This window comes from Hemitrygon akajei, chromosome 3 (genome assembly GCF_048418815.1).
Source record: "Hemitrygon akajei chromosome 3, sHemAka1.3, whole genome shotgun sequence".
NCBI classification, from domain to species: domain Eukaryota; kingdom Metazoa; phylum Chordata; class Chondrichthyes; order Myliobatiformes; family Dasyatidae; genus Hemitrygon; species Hemitrygon akajei.
This window is the reverse complement of record NC_133126.1, coordinates 204,460,414-204,480,486: the sequence shown is the minus strand read 5'-3', so window position 1 is coordinate 204,480,486 and position 20,073 is coordinate 204,460,414. Positions and strand designations below refer to the sequence as shown.

The 20,073-nt window shown below is 44.9% G+C and overlaps 1 protein-coding gene across 3 annotated transcripts in view; it reads left to right on the top strand.

The window, feature by feature from the left end:
- The window catches only part of abcf3 (ATP-binding cassette, sub-family F (GCN20), member 3), a 182,753-nt gene that overhangs the window by 124,761 nt on the left and 37,919 nt on the right, over positions 1-20,073 (top strand). For all 3 annotated transcript variants that reach the window (XM_073041715.1, XM_073041713.1, XM_073041714.1), the window contains exons 11-14: positions 5,327-5,349; positions 7,095-7,150; positions 7,736-7,936; positions 13,886-13,962. In XM_073041715.1, the coding sequence (XP_072897816.1) occupies positions 5,327-5,349; positions 7,095-7,150; positions 7,736-7,936; positions 13,886-13,962 (357 nt within the window). The remainder of the gene's footprint in view (positions 1-5,326; positions 5,350-7,094; positions 7,151-7,735; positions 7,937-13,885; positions 13,963-20,073) is intronic.

The window sequence follows — 20,073 nt, the reverse complement described above, 5'->3', positions numbered from 1 at the left end:
ATAACTTGTCCCTCACATCTGTTCTGAAAGAACCCCCTCTCACCCACAACAATTCAACATCTTCCGATCCTATGTCTCATCTTTCTGCTGATTTGATACCATTCTTTACCAGCAGAGCCATGCTCCTCCCTCTGCCTACCTTCCTATCCCTCCGATACAACATGTAACCTTGGACATCCAGCTCCCAACTACAACCATCCTTCAGCCACAATTCAGTGATGACCACAACATCAATAGACAATAGACAGTAGGTACAGGAGCAGGCCATTCGGCCCTTCTAGCCAGCACCGCCATTCACTGTGATCATGGCTGATCATACACAATCAGTACCCCGTTCCTGCCCTCTCCCCATATCCCTTGACCCTGCTATCTATAAGAGCTCTATCTAACTCTCTCTTGAATGCATCCAGAGACTTGGCCTCCACTGCCTTCTGGGCAGAGCATTCCACATATCCACCACTCTGGGTGAAAAAAATTTTCCGCATCTCAGTTCTAAATGGCCTACCCCTTATTCTTAAACTGTGGCCTCTAGTTCTGGACTCACCCATCGGCGGGAACGTGCTTCTTGCCTCCAGCATGTCCAATCCCTTAATAATCTTATATGTTTCAATCAGATCCCCTCTCATCCTTCTAAATTCCAGTGTATACAAGCCCAGTCGCTCCAATCTTTTAACATATGACAGTCCCGCCATTCCAGGAATTAACCTTGTGAACCTATGCTGCACTCCCTCAATAGCAAGAATGTCCTTCCTCAAATTTGGAGACCAAAACTGCACACAATACTCTGGGTGGGGTCTCACCAGGGCCCTGTACAGCTGCAGAAGGACCTCTTTACTCCTATACTCAATTCCTCTTGTTATAAAGGCCAGCATGCCATTAGCTTTCTTCACTGCCTGCTGTACCTGCATGCTTACTTTCATTGACTGATGTACAAGAACACCTAGATCTCGTTTTCCTAACTTGACTCCATTTAGATAGTAATCTGCCTTCCTGTTCTTGCCACCAAAGTGGATAACCTCACATTTATCCACATTAAACTGCATCTGCCATACATTTGCCCACTCAGGGGTCTCCTGTACTTCAAGCATCCTTTCCTTCCTCATCGTCGCCCCCTTTCTCTCTTCCGGTATCCTCGGTGTAACGACCTCACTGTAGGTCCTATCCAGAAAACTCTCGTTTTCACGGATGAACCTGAGGTCATCTAGTTCTTTCTTCAGTGCTGCAATATGCTCCTTCAGAAGCTGAATCTGGACACACTTTCCACAGCTGTAGCAGCCGGGGCACCATCAGTGTCCCTGACCTTCCACATCATGCATGTAACACACTCAATCAGCTTAGTGGTCATGTCTTCACCCTCTCCAATTGTGCCTGGCGTAGTCTTCTCCCTCAGCCTCCTCGCCGAAGACTCTCGGTACATCATACCCAACGTTCTGTAAAAGTGCAACTAGATCATCCACCTCATTTCTTGTACTCCATGCATGGAGATATAACACTTCGAGTGCTGCATTTGCTACCCTTTTTAATTCTGCATCCCTAATGCACTGATACTCACCCTGCTGGCTGCAATTTTGTCCTATCATCTGCCTGCCCTTCCTGACAGTGTGACTGCATGGTATTTTTGTTTTTGTTACCATCTGTCCTATCCTGATCCCTTCACTCTGGTTCCCAACCCCCCCGCCAAATTATTTTAAACCCTCCCCAACAGCTCTTAACAAACCTGCCTGTGAGAATATTGGTTCCGATTGGGTTCAGTGCAACTCATCACTTTTGAACAGGTCGTACCATCCCCAGAAGAGATTCCAATGATCCAAGAACCTGAACCCCTGCCCCCTCTGCCAGCTTCTCAGCCACACATTTATCTGCCAAATCATCCTGTTTCTACCCTCACTGGCATGTGGCAGAGGCAACAATCCAGAAATTACTACATCGGAGGTCCTGCTTCTCAGCTTTCTGCTAGCTCTCTAAATTCTCTCTTCAGGACCTCTTTGCTTTTCCTTCCTATGTCATTGGTACCAATATGTACCAAGACATCTGGCTGCTCTCCCTCCCTCTCCAAAATGTTGTTGATGCAAACAAATGTTGTTGATCCCTGACCATCCATGTGTCCCGTTCATGTCCATAGAATCTCCTGACTATTGAGTCCCCTATCACTATCACTCCCCTCTTCTCCCTTTTCTGCACCTATGCTCAGTGCCAGTAATCTGATCTCTGTGGCATTCCCTAGGAAGGTCATCCCCCACAGCAGTATCCAAAGCAGTATACTTATTTTTGTGGGAATGGCCATAGGGGCACTAATTGCCTATTCACATTTCCATTTCTCCTAACAGTCATCTAGCTACTGGCCTCCTGCAACTTCAGGGTAACTACTTCCCTGTAACTCTGATCGATTATCTCCTCACTCTCTTGTACAGGCCAGAGGTCATCCAGCTGCTGCACCAGATCCCTGACAGTGTTTTCATGGAGCTACAGCTGGATGCACTTCACACAATGTCATTCCCTGGTAGACTCTGGCTCTCCCAGGACTCTAACATCCAGCATGAAGACATACAACAGCCATTTACTACACTAGTTACAGTAAGCGAGAAGAAGAAAGGAACCTTAACAGTAGTTTACCCAGAGCGAAGGCCTCTGTCGAGCCAAATCCTGACAATCCTACTCACACCACTGGCCTACTCCCGACAATGGCTGCCCCGCTTGCCCCTTCTGTACTTTTAAACAAGCATCCCAACATGTGAGAAACCTCGTGGCCTGCTCCTGCTGCAGATTGAACCGTCGGAAATGTATGGTGACATATATGTGCTTTCATAATAAGTTTACTTTGAACTTTGAAATGGTCCAACCCTACAATATTGTTCTTTTTTCTGAGAAAAGGCAAGTGCCTACCTTTTGAATTTCAATAGCAGCTGTACTCAAAATGATGAATAGGTTGTTCTGAAGAGTAAAGTTGTATAATAGAGCCCGTGAGAAAAGAAAATAATTTGTGATTTAAGCTGCAGTCTGTGTGTGAGACATATCATTCAGGCTGCATGTTGCAATTTAATAATGGTCTTGGTAGTAGTAGGGAGCCATTGATCCCAAGGGGGATCATGGGTTTGCACCTCTGGTGGACTGTGCCCTCTCCAGGGCAGAAGCCGGGGCGGGAAGATTTGAAGAACCGGCTGTTGTCCATGCAGTGGGTTCCCGTTCTCCACGTCACTGATGTATTCCAAAGGAAGGGCAAGTGCCAATACAACAACAGCTTGGCACCAGTGTCGTCGCAGAGGTGCCCAAAGTGAAATTGTAAGCAACATCAAACTGCCTCAGGGACCGCGGCTCCAGATTTCTTCCTTGAGGTTTACTCTTGAAGCCTTTCCCGTGGGTGGGCATGGCCGCAAGGCAGCGGAGTTTTAAAATCAGAGTTTTCCTTCTCCTAGGCGGGCTGCTGTCCAAGGTTGACGAGCCCCACCTGCCTGCAGAAACTGGTTTTGTGGTGCCAGTGGTCCGTCTTTGCCCCTTCTCTTGTCAGTAGAAACAGTTCCGCTGGACCTAGTAGCGAAGCCACATGTGAAGGCCAAGTGTTGGACTTGGTTGTCAGAGGCTGTTAGAGACGCACACCGTTTGGAGCACTTTATAGGTAGTGGGGGGTTATCCTGACTACCAACCCCGGCTATGACAGTCTTAGGACCCTAATGGTCTTATGATTCAAGATTCAACAATGTTTGATGTAATTTCCAGTATACAAGTGTAAAGGTAAACAAAATAATTGTTACTCCAGATCCAATGTAGCACAAAAAACACAAAGTAAATAACAATAATAATAAAAACACAATAAATATAAATAGGAGATAGCTCATATACATAGATTGGCCATTTTCCTTGATTGTATGTCCATAAAGTGATGCTACCCACAGGGGTACATAAGCTGACTGTGACAGGAAATGATAAAGTAGTGGTGGTTGGGGGTGTGGGATAGTGGGTGGAGGTGTTGATCAGCCTTACTGCTTGGGGAAAGTAACTGTTTTTGAGTCTGGTGGTCCTGATGTGGATGCTATGAAGCCTCCTCCTGATGGGAGTGGGTCAAACATTTCATGAGCAGAGCGGGTAACATCCTTCATGATGTTACTGGCCCTTTTCTGGCACATTTCTGTATAAATGTCCTTGATTGCAGGTAGGCTGGTGCTGGAGATGCATTGGGCAGTTTTGACTACCCATTGTAAAGTTTTCCTGTCTATCACAGTGTAGTTTCCATACCCTGCAGTGATATAGCATGTTAGGATGCTCCCTACTGCACATTTGTAGCATGATGTACATAGATGTGCATATAGGGAACTTGTATGGGATCCTTCATGATATAACTGGCCATTTTCCAGCACCTTTCTAAATATATGTCCTTGATAGTGGGTAGGCTGGTGCTGGTGATGCATTGGGCAGTTTTGATTACCCATAAGATACAGGAGCAAAATCAGACCAATTGATCCATCAAGTCTGCTCTGCCCCTTCATCATGGCTGATCCATTTTCCCTCTCAGATCCAATTACTTGCCTTCTCCTTGTATCCCTTCATGCCCTGACCAATGAAGAATCGATCAACCTCTGCATTAAATATATCCAATGACTTGGCCTCCCGAGCTGCCTGTAGCAACTAATTCCACAGATTCATCACTCTCTGGCTAAAGAAATTCCTGCTCATCTCCATTCTAAAAGAATACCCCTCTTTTCTGTGTCCTCTGGTCTTAGATTCCTCCACCACCATGGGAAACATTCTTTCCACATCTACTCTATCGAGGCTTTTCAATTTTCGATAGGTTTCAATGAGATCATTCCTCTTTCTTCTGAATTCCAAATGAGTAGAAGCCCACAGCCATTAAATTCTCCTCATATGACAAGCCTTTCAACCCCAAAATCATTTTCATGAATCTCCTTTGAACCCTCTCCAATGTCAACACATCCTTTCTTAGATAAGGGGCCCAAACTGTTCACAATGCTCCAAGTGAGGCCTCACCAGTGCTTTATAAAGCCTGAACATTACATCCTTGCTTTTATATTCTGATCTTCTCGAAATGAATGCTAACATTGCATTTTTCTTCCTCGCCATTGACTCAACCTTTACTGTGGAGCTTTCTGTCCTCTGCAGTGTGCAGTTTAAACTCCATGCCTTAGTAGTGTAATTGTTCCATCTTTGATTTGGGGCTTTTTGCTCACAATTGTTGTTTGATGTGTTTTGTCAGCCTGAAATGTGAGGCAGAATTGTTGCCTTGCTGGTAGTTGGGGTACAAGCCTGGAACAACAATGTGATGTTAATGTGTGATTTGACAGCTATCTACATTAATCTCTCTCTCCTCTCTCAGACCTGATCTTCTGCTACTAGATGGTAAGTTGCCTCTTTCAGACATGCAATTCATGTATTACCTTATGTACAGTACTCCGATGAAAGGATAATGTATGGGGAACCTTTGATGGCTCACTGGAATTTAGAAGAATAAGAAGGGATCTCATTGAAACCTACTGAATATTCAAAGCCCTAGATAGAGTGGATGTGGAGAAGATGTTTCCTATCATGGAGAAATGTAGGATTTAAAGGAACAGCCTCAGAATAGAGGGACGTCCATTTAGAACCTTCTCTGCCACTCAGCCCATTATGTCTGCTCCATTATTCCATCATGGCTGATACCTTTCAACCCCATTCTCCTGCCTTCCCCTCATAACATTTGACGCCTTTAATAATAAGGAAGTTACCTACCTCCACTTTAAATATACCCATTGACTTGGCTTTCACAACTGTATGGTATTGATTTCCACAGATTCACCATCCTTTGGCTGAAAAAATTCCTCCTCATCTGTGTTCTGAAGGGACATACCTTTATTCTGAGTCTATTTACCAGGATGCAACCTGGGTTAGACAGCATGTCTTACGAGGATGGGATGAGTGAGCTCGGGCTTTTCTCTTTGTGGCAAATGAGGATGAGAGGTGACTTGATAGAAGTGTACAAGATGATTAGAGGCATTGATAGAGTGGACAGCTAGAGACTCCTTTCCAGGGCAGAAGTGGCTGGTATGGGAGGGTATTACTTCAGATGTTGGAAGAATATATTAGGAGAGATGTCAGAAGTAGGTTTTTTACTGAGTGATGGGTGCATGGAGCGCCCTGCCAGGGGTGGTGGTAGAGGCAGATACAATAGGGTCAGTTAAGAGATTCTTAGATAGGCACATGGATGTAAGAAAAGATAGAGGGCTTTGTGGGGGGAGGAGTGTTAATTTGATCTTAGACTGGATTAAAGAGTGGGTATAACATTATGGACCAAGGGGGCAGTTTGATCTGTTCTGAGTCAGAAGAATAGGCTTGAGAGGGATAATAAATCGGCAATGATCAAATGACAGAGCAGATTCAATGGGCAGAATGGCCTAGTTCCGCTCCTGTGTCTTATAGTCTTGTGGTCTTAACTGGTTGCCCCGTCCCTGCAAGGGGAATTGACACAATTTTACGAGCAACTGCACTTTTCATCTACTTAAGTGTCTGTATACCATCTCCTTTGAGGTTAAAAATGAAATAGCTGATTTCAGATGTTAATAGAGAATACTGCAAGACTGGTTCACTGGTTTATGGTGAGACTGACTGTGGAGAACTGCATGCCCCTGGTTATTTCACGAACCAGTCCCTCATGCCACCAGTTGCCTGTTGCAGTCACCCAGGGGAGGAGACACATGAGGCAACATGGTGTGGTGTCCTTGATGCGTTGGGGGCTAGCCCCTCTCGACGGTGCTGTTCATCATGTTCGCTCAGTGGAGAGAAGCTGGATTGTATTCATCTGTGACTACACTGGCACGGAATGATCAGACTGCTGCAGGGCTTGTTCGCGCCAACAACATTCCATGCAACATCAATCTACAGAACATAATACTCAGGCATGGGGTAGATTATTATTTTTTTGTGACTATGTTTCACTGTTATTGTAATCATGTGCTGTGTGTGACAGTTGGTATTTGGTTTTGCACCTTGGCTCCGGAAGAACACATTTTCTTCTGATTAGTCATATATAGCTGAATGACAATTAAATTTGAGATTGATACTTGGATTCTCAGTCAGTGTTCTCAGAAATAACTTTCTGATTTTCTCAGAGCCTACAAACATGTTGGACGTGCGAGCCATCTTGTGGCTGGAAAACTACTTGCAGGTGAGTCTTCACTCTGTGTTGGCACTCAGTACCTTCTCTGCCCTATCACTGTATTGCTTTCAGTAAGAAGAAGGCAGAAGCTTGGGGTTGAGAGGGATAACAAATCAGCCATAATAGAATTGCCTAATTCTGCTCCTGTATCTTGTGGTCTTATGGGCCCTTTACACCTCTGATTTCTGAAGTTATCAGTTAATCTAATTCAGTGAAAGTAAATCCATGATTTCAGATAGAGTGAATGTGGAGAGAATATTTCCTATAGTCGAGGTGTCTATGTCCAGAGGGCACATCCTCAGAGTAGAGGGACATTCATTTAGAATAGAGATGAGGAGAAATTTTGTTGGGCAGCGAGTGGTGAGTCTGTGGAATTCATTGCCACAGATGCTGTGGAGACCACGTCGTTGAGTATATTTAAAATGGAGGTTGATGGGTTCTTGATTAGTCAGGGCATCAAAGGTTACAGGGAGAAGGCAGGAGAATGGGTTGAGAGGGATAATAAATCAGCAATAACAGAATGGTGGAGAGGACCTGATGGGCTGAATGGTCTTATTCTCCAATGTGTTATGGTCTTATGGTGTTACTTTCCAGACCTGGCAGTCCACTATTCTGGTGGTGTCGCATGATCGCAATTTTCTAAATGCTGTGGCCACTGACATCGTTCATCTGCACTCACACCGGTTGGAAACATATCGGGGTGACTATGAGAACTTCGTGAAGACCAAAGCGGAGAGGTTGAAAAATCAGCAGCGGGAGTATGAGGCTCAACAACAGTATAGAGAGCATATACAGGTATTTATCTTTGCACAGGGAGCACGGATGGCTTTCTACCAGAAAGGTTTAATATCACTGGCATGTCATGAAGTTTGCTGTTCTGTGGCAGCACTACATTGTGATACATGACAATAATAAAACTATAAATAACAATTTCGAATATATTTTAAAATAATATTTAAGTGTTGCAAAAAGAGCAAAAAAATAATGAGGTAATGTACATCAGGTTGTTCATTGTTCATTCAGAAATCTGATGGCAGAGGGGAAGAGCCTGTTCCTAAAATGTTGAATGTATGTCTTCAGGATCCTGTACACCCTTTTTGATGGTAGCAATGTGTTGATGGCATGTTCTGGCTGATGGGGGTCCTTAATAACCTCACCTTTTGAAGGTGTCCCCATTGCTGGAGAGGCTGGTTTTATGATGGAGCTGTACAACTTTCTGCAGCTTTTTCCGATCCACACCTAGGCAAAGGGAGATGCAGATGAGGTACAGACCAGCCATGATCTCAGAATCAGAATGAGGTTTAATATCACTGACGTATGTTGAGAAATTCGTTAACCCTGTGATCTCTGTCTCGGAGGCCTACGTCAGATTGTTCTTCAAGTGGGTGAACCCTTGCAAGGCCGCTGGCCCAAAAGGAGTACCTAGTAAGGCTCTGGAAAACTGTGCTAACCAACTGGCGGGGAATTCAAAGACACCTTCAATTTCTCATTGCTGCTATTGGAAGTTCCCACCTACTTCAAAAGGTCACCAATTATACCAGTGTCCAAGAAGAGTAGTGTGAGCTGTCTTAACAACTATTATCCAGTAGCACTTACGTCTATGGTGGTGAAATTTTTTGAGGGACTGGTCTTGAATCCTCTGGATCTGAGAATAAAAAGAGGTTGAGAGAACTAAGGCTTTGGAGTGACAGAGAATGAGGCCAGCTCTCCAAAATTGTACAAGATGATAGCAGGCATAAACAGGACAGCCGGAGACATTTCAACATAGAACATAACATAGAATAGTACAGCACATTACAGGCCCTTCGGCCCACAATGTTGTGCCATCCCTCAAACCCTGCCTCCCATATAACCCCCCACCTTAAATTCCTCCATATACCTGTCTGGTAGTCTCTTAAACTTCACTAGTGTATCTGTCTCCACCACTGACTCAGGCAGTGCATTCCACACACCAACCACTCTGAGTAAAATACCTTCCTCTAATATCCCCCTTGAACTTCCTCCCCTTACCTTAAAGCCATGTCCTCTTGTACTGAGCAGTGATGCCCTGGGGAAGAGGCACTGGCTGCCCACTCTGTCTTTTCCTCTTAATATCTTGTACACCTCTATCATGTCTTCTCTCATCCTCCTTCTCTCCAAAGAGTAAACCCTAGCTCCCTTAATCTCTGATCATAATCCATCTCTCTAAACCAGGCAGCATCCTGGTAAATCTCCTCTGTACCCTTTCCAATGCTTCCACATCCTTCCTATACTGAGGCGACCAGATCTGGACACAGTACGCCAAGTGTGGCCTAACTAGAGTTTTATAGAGCTGCATCATTACATCGCATCTCTTAAACTCTGTCCCTGGACTTATGAAAGCTAACACCCCATAAGCTTTCTTAACTACCCTATCTACCTGTGAGGCAGCTTTCAGGGATCTGTGGACATGTACCCCCAGATCTCTCTGCTCCTCCACACTACCAAGTATCCTGCAGTTTACTTTATACTCTGCCTTGGAATTTGTCCTTCCAAAGTGTACCACCTCACACTTCTCTGGGTTGAACTCCATCTGCCACTTCTCAGCCAACTTCTGCATCCTATCAATGTCTCTCTGCAATCTTTGACAATCCTCTACACTATCTACAACACCACCAACCTTTGTGTCGTCTGCAAACTTGCCAACCCACCCTTCTACCCCTACATCCAGGTCGTTAATAAAAATCACAAAAAGTAGAGGTCCCAGAACAGATCCTTGTGGGACACCGCTAGTCACAACCCTCCAATCTGAATGTATTCCCTCCACCACGACCCTCTGCCTTCTGCAGGTAAGCCAATTCTGAATCCACCTGGCCAAACTTCCCTGGATCCCATGCCTTCTGACTTTCTGAATAAGCCTACCGTGTGGAACCTTGTCAAATGCCTTACTAAAATCCATGTAGATCACATCCACTGCACTACCCTCATCTATATGCCTGGTCACCTCCTCAAAGAACTCTATCAGGCTTGTTGGGCACAATCTGCCCTTCACAAAGCCATGCTGACTGTCCCTGATCAGACCATGATTCTCTAAATACCTATAGATCCTATCTCTAAGTATCTTTTCCAACAGCTTTCCCACCACAGACGTAAGGCTCACTGGTCTATAATTACCTGGACTATCCCTACTACCTTTTTTGAACAAGGGGACAACATTTGCCTCCCTCCAATCCTCCAGTACCATTCCCGTGGACAACGAGGACATAAAGATCCTAGCCAGAGGTTCAGCAGTCTCTTCGCTTGCCTCGTGGAGCAGCCTGGGGAATATTCCATCAGGCCCCGGGGACTTATCCGTCCTAATGTATTTTAACAACTCCAACACCTCCTCTCCCTTAATATCAACATGCTCCAGAACATCAACCTCACTCATATTGTCCTCACCGTCATCAAGTTCCCTCTCAGCGGTGAATACCGAAGAGAAGTATTCATTGAGGACCTCGCTCACTTCCACAGCCTCCAGGCACATCTTCCCACTTTCATCTCTAATCGGTCCTACTTTCTCTCCTGTCATCCTTTTGTTCTTCACATAATTGAAGAATGCCTTGGGGTTTTCCTTTACCCTACTTGCCAAGGCCTTCTCATGCCCCCTTCTTGCTCTTCTCAGCCCCTTCTTAAGCTCCTTTCTTGCTATCCTATATTCCTCAATAGAACCATCTGATCCTTGCTTCCTAAACCTCATGTATGCTGCCTTCTTCCACCTGACTAGATTTTCCACTTCATTTGTCACCCATGGTTCCTTCACCTTACCATTTTTTATCTTCCTCACTGGGACAAATTTATCCCTAACATCCTGCAAGAGATCCTTAAACATCGACCACATGTCCATAGTACATTTCCCTGCAAAAACATCATCCCAATTCACACCCGCAAGTTCTAGCCTTATAGCCTCATAATTTGCCATTCCCCAATTAAAAATGTTCCTATCCGCTCTGATTCTATCCTTTTCTATGATAATGCTAAAGGTCAGAGAGCGGTGATCACTGTCCCCCAGATGCTCACCCACTGACAGGTCTGTGACCTGACCCAGTTCGTTACAGTTTAAGGATAAAGGTGAAGCCTTTTAGGACCGAGATGAGGAAAAACTTCTTCACACAGAGAGTGGTGAATCTGTGGAATTCTCTGCCACAGGAAACAGTTGAGGTCGGTTCATTGGCTATATTTAAGAGGAAGTTAGATATGGCCCTTGTGGCTTAAGGGATCAGGGGGTATGGAGAGAAAGCAGGTACAGGGTTCTGAGTTGGATGATCAGCCATGATCATACTGAATGGCGGTGCAGGCTCGAAGGGCTAAATGGCCTACTCCTGCACCTATTTTCTATGTTTCTATGTTACCTAATACTAGATCTAGTATGGCATTCCCCCTAGTCGGCCTGTCAACATACTGTGACAGGAATCCATCCTGGACACACTTAACAAACTCTGCCCATCTAAACCCTTGGAACTAATCAAGTGCCAATCAATATTAGGGAAGTTAAAGTCACCCAAGATAATAACCCTGTTATTTTTGCACCTTTCCAAAATCTGCCTCCCAATCTGCTCCTCGGTATCTCTGCTGCTACCAGGGGGCCTTTAGAATACCCCCAGTAGAGTAACTGCTCCCTTCCTGTTCCTGACTTCCACCCATACTGACTCAAAAGAGGATCCTGCTGCATTACCCACCCTTTCTGCAGCTGTAATAGTATCCCTGACCAGTAATGCCACCCCTCCTCCCCTTTTCACCCCTCTCTATCCCATTTAAAGCACTGAAATCCAGGAATATTGAGAATCCATTCCTGCCCCGGTACCAGCCAAGTCTCCATAATGGCCACTACATCATAATTCCATGTATGTATCCAAGCTCTCAGTTCATCACCTTTGTTCCTGATGCTTCTTGCATTGAAGTACGCACACTTTAACCCTTCTACCTTACTACCTTTATCAGAATCAGAATCAGACTTTAATCGCCAAGTACCTATGCACATACAAGGAATTTACTTCCGGCAGATGTTGTCTCTCTGCTCATAACAATAATAATGATAAATATTAACTGTCGGCTAACTATTACTTGGATTGCACTACCTGTATGTATAGATTATACATACAGGTAGTGCAATCCGAGTAATAGCCAACAGTTAACCGGCAGTTAACTGTTCAGCAAAGTGACCGCAGTAGGGAAAAAACTTCTCCAGTGCCTATTAGTCTTAGTCTGGAGGGATCTGAAGCGCCTACCAGACGGAAGCAGATCAAACCCTTTATTCTGCTGCTCTTTCCTCAAAGCCTCTCTGTATGTTAGATTTGGCTTTACTCCATGCACTTCTTTCACTGCTCTATTGCTCCGGGTCCCATCCCCCTTGCAAATTAGTTTAAACCCTCCCGAACCATGGTAGCAAACCTACCAGCAAGGATATTGCTCCCCCTCGAGTTCAGGTGCAACCCACCCAATCTGTACAGGTCCCACCTTCCCCAGAAGAGATCCCAATGGTCCAAAAATCTAAAACCCTGCCCCCTGCACCAACTCCTCAGCCACGCATTCAACTGCCATCTCCTCCAATTCTTACCATCACTATCACGTAGTACTGGCAGCAATCCTGAGAATGCCACCCTTGAGGTCCTGTTCTTCAGCCTTCTGCCTAGTTCCCGAAACTCACACTTCAGGACCTCATCCCTCTTCCTACCTATGTCGTTGGTCCCAACATGTATCACGACTTCTGGTTGCTTTCCCTCTCGTACCAGGATGTCATGCACCCGGTCAGAGACATCCCGGACCCTGGCACCCGGGAGGCAACAAACCATGCGGGTTTCCTTCTCACGTCCACAAAATCTCCTGTCTGCTCCCCTGGCTATAGAGTCTCCAATGACGACAGCTCTCCTCTTCTCCGTCCCATCCTTCTGCACCACAGGGTCAGACTCAGTGCCAGAGGCCCTGCCACCGTGGCTCACACCTGGTCGGTCGTCCTCACCAAAGCATCCAGGATGGTAAACTTATTATTCAGGGGAATGGCTACTGGGGTGCTCTGCACTACCTATCTACTCTCCTTCGCTTTCCCCCCTCGGACTGTCACCCAAAGACCTGCTTCCGGCAGCCTAGGTGTGACTACCTCCCTGTAGCTCTCATCTATGACTGCCTCGTTCTCCCAAGGCAGAAATGGCTGATACTAGGGGGGCACACTTTTAAGGTGATAGGAAGGAAGTGTTGGTGGATATCAGAGAATTTTTTTTTTAAATAGAGAGTGGTAGATGTGTGGAACGCATTGACGGGGGTGGTACATTAGGAATATGGGGCACCACGGTAGCATAGTGGTAAGTGTGATGATATTACAGCTCGGGGCATTGGATTTCAATTCCATCACCCTCTGTAAGGAGTTTGTACATCCTCCCCATGAACCGTGTCGGTTTCCTCCCACAGTCCAATGATGTACTAGTTAGTAGTTAAATTGGTCACTGTAAATTGTCCTGTGATTAGGCAAGGGTAAAATTAGGTGGGTTGTTGGGTGCTTACTTTGTCTAAAAGGGCCTATTCCATGCTGTATCTCTAAATAAATAAATTTGAGAAATTCTTAAATAGGCACATGGATGATAGAGGAATGGAGGGCTATGTCAGAGGGAAGTGTTGGTTTAGGTTGACAGGTTGGCACAGCATTGTGGGCTGAAGGGCCTGGACTGTGCTGTAGTGTTCTGTGTTCTATGAAAATATGTGAAGCCAAGTGCTGATTTTCTATTAAACAAACCATATTTCTCAACCCACTAGGTGTTCATTGACAGATTCCGGTATAATGCCAACAGGGCTTCACAAGTACAGAGCAAACTGAAACTCCTGGAGAAACTGTGAGTATTGGAGACACACAGCAATGATAACTTTGAAAGAAAGTCAAAACAGTCCTCTAATTAGTTGGACTTGCTGTTCTTGCTCTCTTGAGATAAAATCTAGAGGATTTATCAGTTTGTTGCCAAGAACAGGTCTTGAAAACATATGACATTAGTAGTTATCAGGGTGGACACAGAAGTTGCATCCTAGCTGTCATATGCAAGCCAGGGCAGTACGATGTGGAAAGCAAGCTGTTGCCCATGCAGCAAGCTCCCCCTGTCCACCCAGCTGATGAATCCAAAGGAACAGCAGAGACTGATACAGTTTGGAGCCAGCGGCGTCGCAGGAGTTGCCAGTCAGCATTGAACTCAACATAGGATTCCTTAGGGACTCCAGCTCTGGGTTTACCCAAGCCTTCCCCATAAGTGGGTATAGTCGTAAGGCAGTGAATGTTTGCGATCAGAGCTTTCCTTCTCCTAGATGAGTTGCCTTCCACCAGTGCTCAAAGCGACTGGTTCTAAGATACCAGTATCCTGCCTTTGCCTCTTCTCCTGTCTGTAGAAATGGTTCCGCCAAGCTTAGTAGCTAAGCCACACGTGAAGGCCAGCACTTGGGTGTCAGAGGCTATTTGAGGGCACACCATTGGGAGCATTCAATAGGGAGCTATTTCCCTGCCCCCCAGCTATCACAACCTTTAGGAGCCATGCATCATTGCTCCCTTGGTTAGTATTCCATGGGTCAATAGACAAGTTTAGGTGTAGTTCTGCAACCATTTAATCATATGTGTGGTCACTTAGATCAAACACTGACATTTAACCAGTTCTTTATATAGCTCATTAAAGAAATAAATAAAATACTTAAGTGTTTTTATCTAGTTCCCATCTAGCTCCCCATCCCCATTCTAACAACTTTCTACAGGAGCATCATCAAGAGTGTCCTGTCTGGCTGCATCATTGTGTGGTACAAATGCCGCAACGCGTCGGACCGCAAGACGCTACAGAGGACAGTAAAAACTGCCAAGAGGATCACTTCCCTCTCCTCCCCCTCCCTCCATCTGTGACATTGACCAAGAGGATTACAGACAGAGGGTCCAAAACATTGTCAAGGAACCCTACCAGCCATCCCACAATCTCTTTGACCCACTACCATCATGAAGGAGATACAGGAGCATCAGGGCTAGGAATGTCAGTCTGGGTAACAGTTTCTTCCCTCAGGCTGTGAGACTAACAAATACCCTGCCACTACCGAGGTCACGTCACTAGGATAGCGAACTGTTTACTGTTTTCCTGTGCTGCATACACCATACATTTTGAATTATTATTTTATTAACTTATTTATTGGTAATATTTTGTTATATGTGCTGTGTTTCATGTAGGCTGTGTGGTTGCACCGTGGTCCAGAGGAACATTGTTTTGTTTGGCTGTAGGTACATAAGTCAGAGGACAATAAATTAGAACTTGAACTTGTAAGAAGAGCAGTGGCTCGATTTCTCTGGCAGCACCAGACTGCAGCATTCAGTGGGTTGTAGATGGCTACTGACTAACTACCATTTGCTGTACCTAGGGCTCCATCAAATACTGGATGGAGAGGTTTGCGTAAGCTGGCCAGGATTTCACCCGACCTTTGGTGCCCTTATCTCAGAAGAAGTGTTCTGGCATTCAAGAGGATCCAGAGGAGGTTCATGAGAATGATTCCAGGAATGAAAGGGTTAACATATGAGGAGTGTTTGCTGGCTCTGGGCCTGTATTTGCTGGAGCTTAGAAGAATGGGGGTGGGGGGGGGGGGCTCATTGAAACCTATTGAAAGGCCTAGATAGAGTGGATGTGGAGAGAATGTTTCCAAGGGTGGGGAGCCTAGGAAACATTCTCTAGGCACAGCTTCAGAATAGAGGGATGTCTATTTAGAACAGCGATCAGGGTAGTGAGTCTGTGGAATTCATTTCCAGAGATTCCTGTGGAAGCCGTATCTTTGGGTATTTATAAACCTGAGGTTGATTATTTCTTGATGAACCAGGGTATCAGAAGTTACAGGGAGAAAGCAGGAGAATGTGAGTGTAAGGTGGTTCACTTTGGTAGGTCAAATATGATGGCAGAATATAGTATTAATGGTAAGACTCTAGGCAGTGTGGAGAATCAGAGGGATCTTGGGCTCCGAGTCCATAGGACGCTCAAAGCAGCTATGCAGGGTTGACTCTGTGGTTAAGAAGGCGTATGGTGTAGTGACCTTCATCAATCGTGGAATTGAATTTAGAAGCTGAGAGGTAATGTTGCAGCTGTATAGGACCCTGGTCAGACTCCACTTGGAGTACTGTGCTCAGTTCTGGTCGCCTCACTACAGGAAGGATGTGGAAACCATAGAAAGGGTGCAGAGGAGATTTACAAGGATGTTGCCTGGATTGGGGAGCATGTCTTATGAGGATAGGTTGAGAGAACTCGGCCTTTTCTCCTTGGAGTGACAAAGGATGTGAGGTGACCTGATAGAGGTGTATAAGATGATGATAGACATTGATCGTGTGGTTAGTCAGAGGCTTTTTCCCAGGGCTGAAATGGTTGCCACAAGAGGACACAGGTTTAAGGTGCTGGGGAGTAGGTACAGAGGAGATGTCAGGGGTAGGTTTTTTACTCAGAGAGTGGTGAATGCGTGGAATGGGCTGCCGGCAATGGTGGTGGAGGTGGATACGATAAGGTCTTTTAAGAGGCTTTTAGATAGGTACATGGAGCTTAGTAAAATAGAGAGCTATAGGTAAGCCTAGTAATTTCTGAGGTAGGGATGTGTTCGGCACAACTTTGTGGGCCAAAGGGCCCGTATTGTGCTGTAGGTTTTCTATGTAATGGGGCTGAGAGGGATAATAAATCAGTTGTGATTGAATGATGGTTCCTATGTCATATGGTCTTATGGTCTCTGACCAGAGATCTGTTAATGCATTCTCCCAGAACAGTGGTCCTGGACTGACTGTTTACAGTTTAGTTTATAAATAGAGCATTACAGTACAGTACAGACCCTTCATCCCAACCATTGTTGTGCTGACCTTTTAATCGAATCCAAGATCAATTTAACCCTTCCTTCCCAGATTGCCCTCCATTTTTCTATCATCCTTGTGCTTATCTAGGAGTCTCTTAAATGCCCCTAATGTATCTGCCTCTACTACCACCCCTGTGTAGGATCCTGATGTTTTTGATTCAAGGTTCTTGTGGAAGTCAAGAAAGTGGCATGAAACCTGTTGCTTCACGATCATTTTATTAAGCGCTAATAAAGCAAAAAGAATTGGAAGCATAGAGTTGAAGTCCAGTAGCTAAGTGCAAAGAACAGAAAAAGTCTAAAACATGGCTGTCCAATGTGTTGATTGCTTTTGTATCCCATAGGTAAGACATTCAAATTTGTAAATAAGAGTCAACCAATCAGATGGCCCCTATTTAAATAATACATTACCAAGAAGCTTCCAGAATCATAAAGAACTGTAACTACTAGGGGACACAATGAACAACTACATATGTACACCATTTATTAGTCAAGGCATTTGGTTCAAAAGTCAGGAAGTTGTATTGCATCTTTAGAAAACTCTAGTTAGGCCACATCTGGAATATTGCATATGGTTCTGGTCACCCCATTGTAGGTTGCATGTTGAGACTTTAAAGAGGGTGTAGAACAGGTTTACCAAGAAACTGCTTAGATTGAAGGGCATGTCCGATGTGAGGTTGGACAAACTTAGGTAGTTAACGAACTCTGGAGCAGCGGAGACTGTGGGGAGGTTTATAAGATGAGAGACATAGGTACAGTAGGTAGACGGTATCTTTTTCCCAGGGTTGAAATGTCTAATAGCAGAAGGTGTGAATTTAAGGTGCGAGGGAGTAATTTCATAGATGTGGAGGCAAATATTTTTAACAGAAAGTACTGAGTGCCTGGAATGTGCTGCCTGTTGTGCTGGTAGAGAGAGAAAAATTTGGGACTTTTAAGAGATGTTTAGATCGGCACATGGATGTGAGGAAAATGGGGGGATATGGACACTGTGTAGGCAGAAGGGACTGGTTTAGTTGGCCATTTGATTACTAACTTATTTGATTCAGCACAACGTTGTGTGCTAAAGGGCCTGTTCCTGTGTTTTATTTTCTATGTCATGGGAATAAGCTGCTGCTTGATGGATCAATTAAGATGCTATATTTACAGTGGCTATACAGGTAGTCCTCGAGTTACGAACGTCTGACTTACGGACAACGTGTATTTACGAACTGAGGAAGGAGAATGCTGTCTGCCATTTTAAGTCGGATCATGACGCCGTCCGCCATTTTAAGTTGTTGCCGTTGACACTGGGTTAAGTGTTTAACCTTGTATTTGGCTTAAATTTTTCTTAGTAAGAGTAAGATTCACCCTGGACCCCCCCCCCCCCCCCCCCCCCCCATTCCGGTTGGCTAGTGAGACAGTGCCGGGCTCGAGTTCGATCCAGGACAGACCGCTCCCGTGCTGTGTTGATGTTGATCCAGTGACTCCCATACCATCTGTGTTGGGTTGATGTCGAGCTCGCAACTCGACCTGGTAAAAAAAAACACTGCCACCTCCAGTTTAAATTCCCACGCGGAATATTGTGGAGGATCAAATACCCAAACCCAGCACAGCCCCCACTTGTCCCATTTAGCCTGTCTCAGTGCGGTGGTCTTTAGGACCCAGTGGACCTCAGGAGCCGGCGCAGCTCAGTACCCACCGCCCGCAGTGTTTCTGTTCCATTGACAAGAAGCGATCGCAATTGAAAATAAAGTGGAAATAATAAAGCGTTTGGAAAGAGGTGAAACGCCATCGGTCATTGGAAAAGTGTTAGGCTACAGTCAGTCAATGATCGGAACAATTTAAAGGATAACAGATAAAGTGAGAATAATGGAGCATGTGAAAGGCCCTGCCCCGATGAAAACTACAATTATTACTAAGCAACGCAGTGGTTTAATTATTGGAATACATATGTTTCTTAAGTGTTTTATATGCATAGAAAGGTAAAATATATACTATATACGAAGACAAACGTTTGACTAACTGATGCTGAATAATACCGGATTTACCGACTTACGTACAAATCCAACTTAAAGACGGACTCAGGAACGGAACTCGTACGTAACCCAGGGACTGTCTGGATTAAAATGCTATATTTTTGTAATCTATTGTGCAGAAGAGACTTATTGTTGTACCGAAGAGACTTATTGTTGTACAGACACTGAAATTACTACCTGCCAGTTCTGGAGTCACAGCAGATGTAGAGAAGGCTGTTGTTTTGGTTTATGGATTACAGAGGAGATGGTGCTTGTTTTGAGGCAATTAAGGGAGATAAATCCCCAGGGCCTGACAAGAAAACCCCATGGACCTTGTGGGAGCCTAGGACAGAAGAGTTATTTAAACTGTCCTTAGCCAGAGGATTAGCGGGTAGCTAATCATTTTACATTGTTCAAGAAAGGCCCTACGAATAATCCAGGAATTTATAGGCCAGTGAGCCTGACATACATCAGTAGTGGGAAAGTTATTGGAAGGTATTCTAAGGGACCAGATATATTCCGGAAGTATTTGGATAGACCAGGCCTGATTAGGCACAGTCAACATGGCTTTGGTCTGTAGTAAGTTGTATCTAACTTGTCTTTAAGATGAGGTAGTGAATTGGATTAGACCTTGGCTTTGCCGGAGAAGCTAAGGAGTGGTAGTGTATGATTGCTTCTCTGACTGGAGGCCTATGACTAGTAGTTTGCTGCAAGGATTGGTGCTGGGTCCATTGTTACTTGTCATCTATATCAACAACCTAGATGATGTAAACTGGATCAACAAATTTGTGGATGACACCAAGATTGGGGGTGTTGTGGACAGCGAGGAAAACTAGCATGTGGGATCTGGACCAGCTGAAAAAATAGGCTGAATAACCTGATTTACAGGCAAAAATGAGTAGGTTAGGAGATTTTTCTTCCTGGAGCATTAGAGAATGATGGGAGATTTGATTGAGGTATACCAAATTATCAGAGGAAAATACAAATAGGCTTTTCCCACTGAGAGTGGGTGGGGCTACAGAGGTCATGGGTTAAGAGTGAAAGGTGAAATGTTTAAGGGGAACACAAGAGGGAACTTCTTCACTCAGGGGGTGGTGAAAGTGTAGAATGAGATGCCAG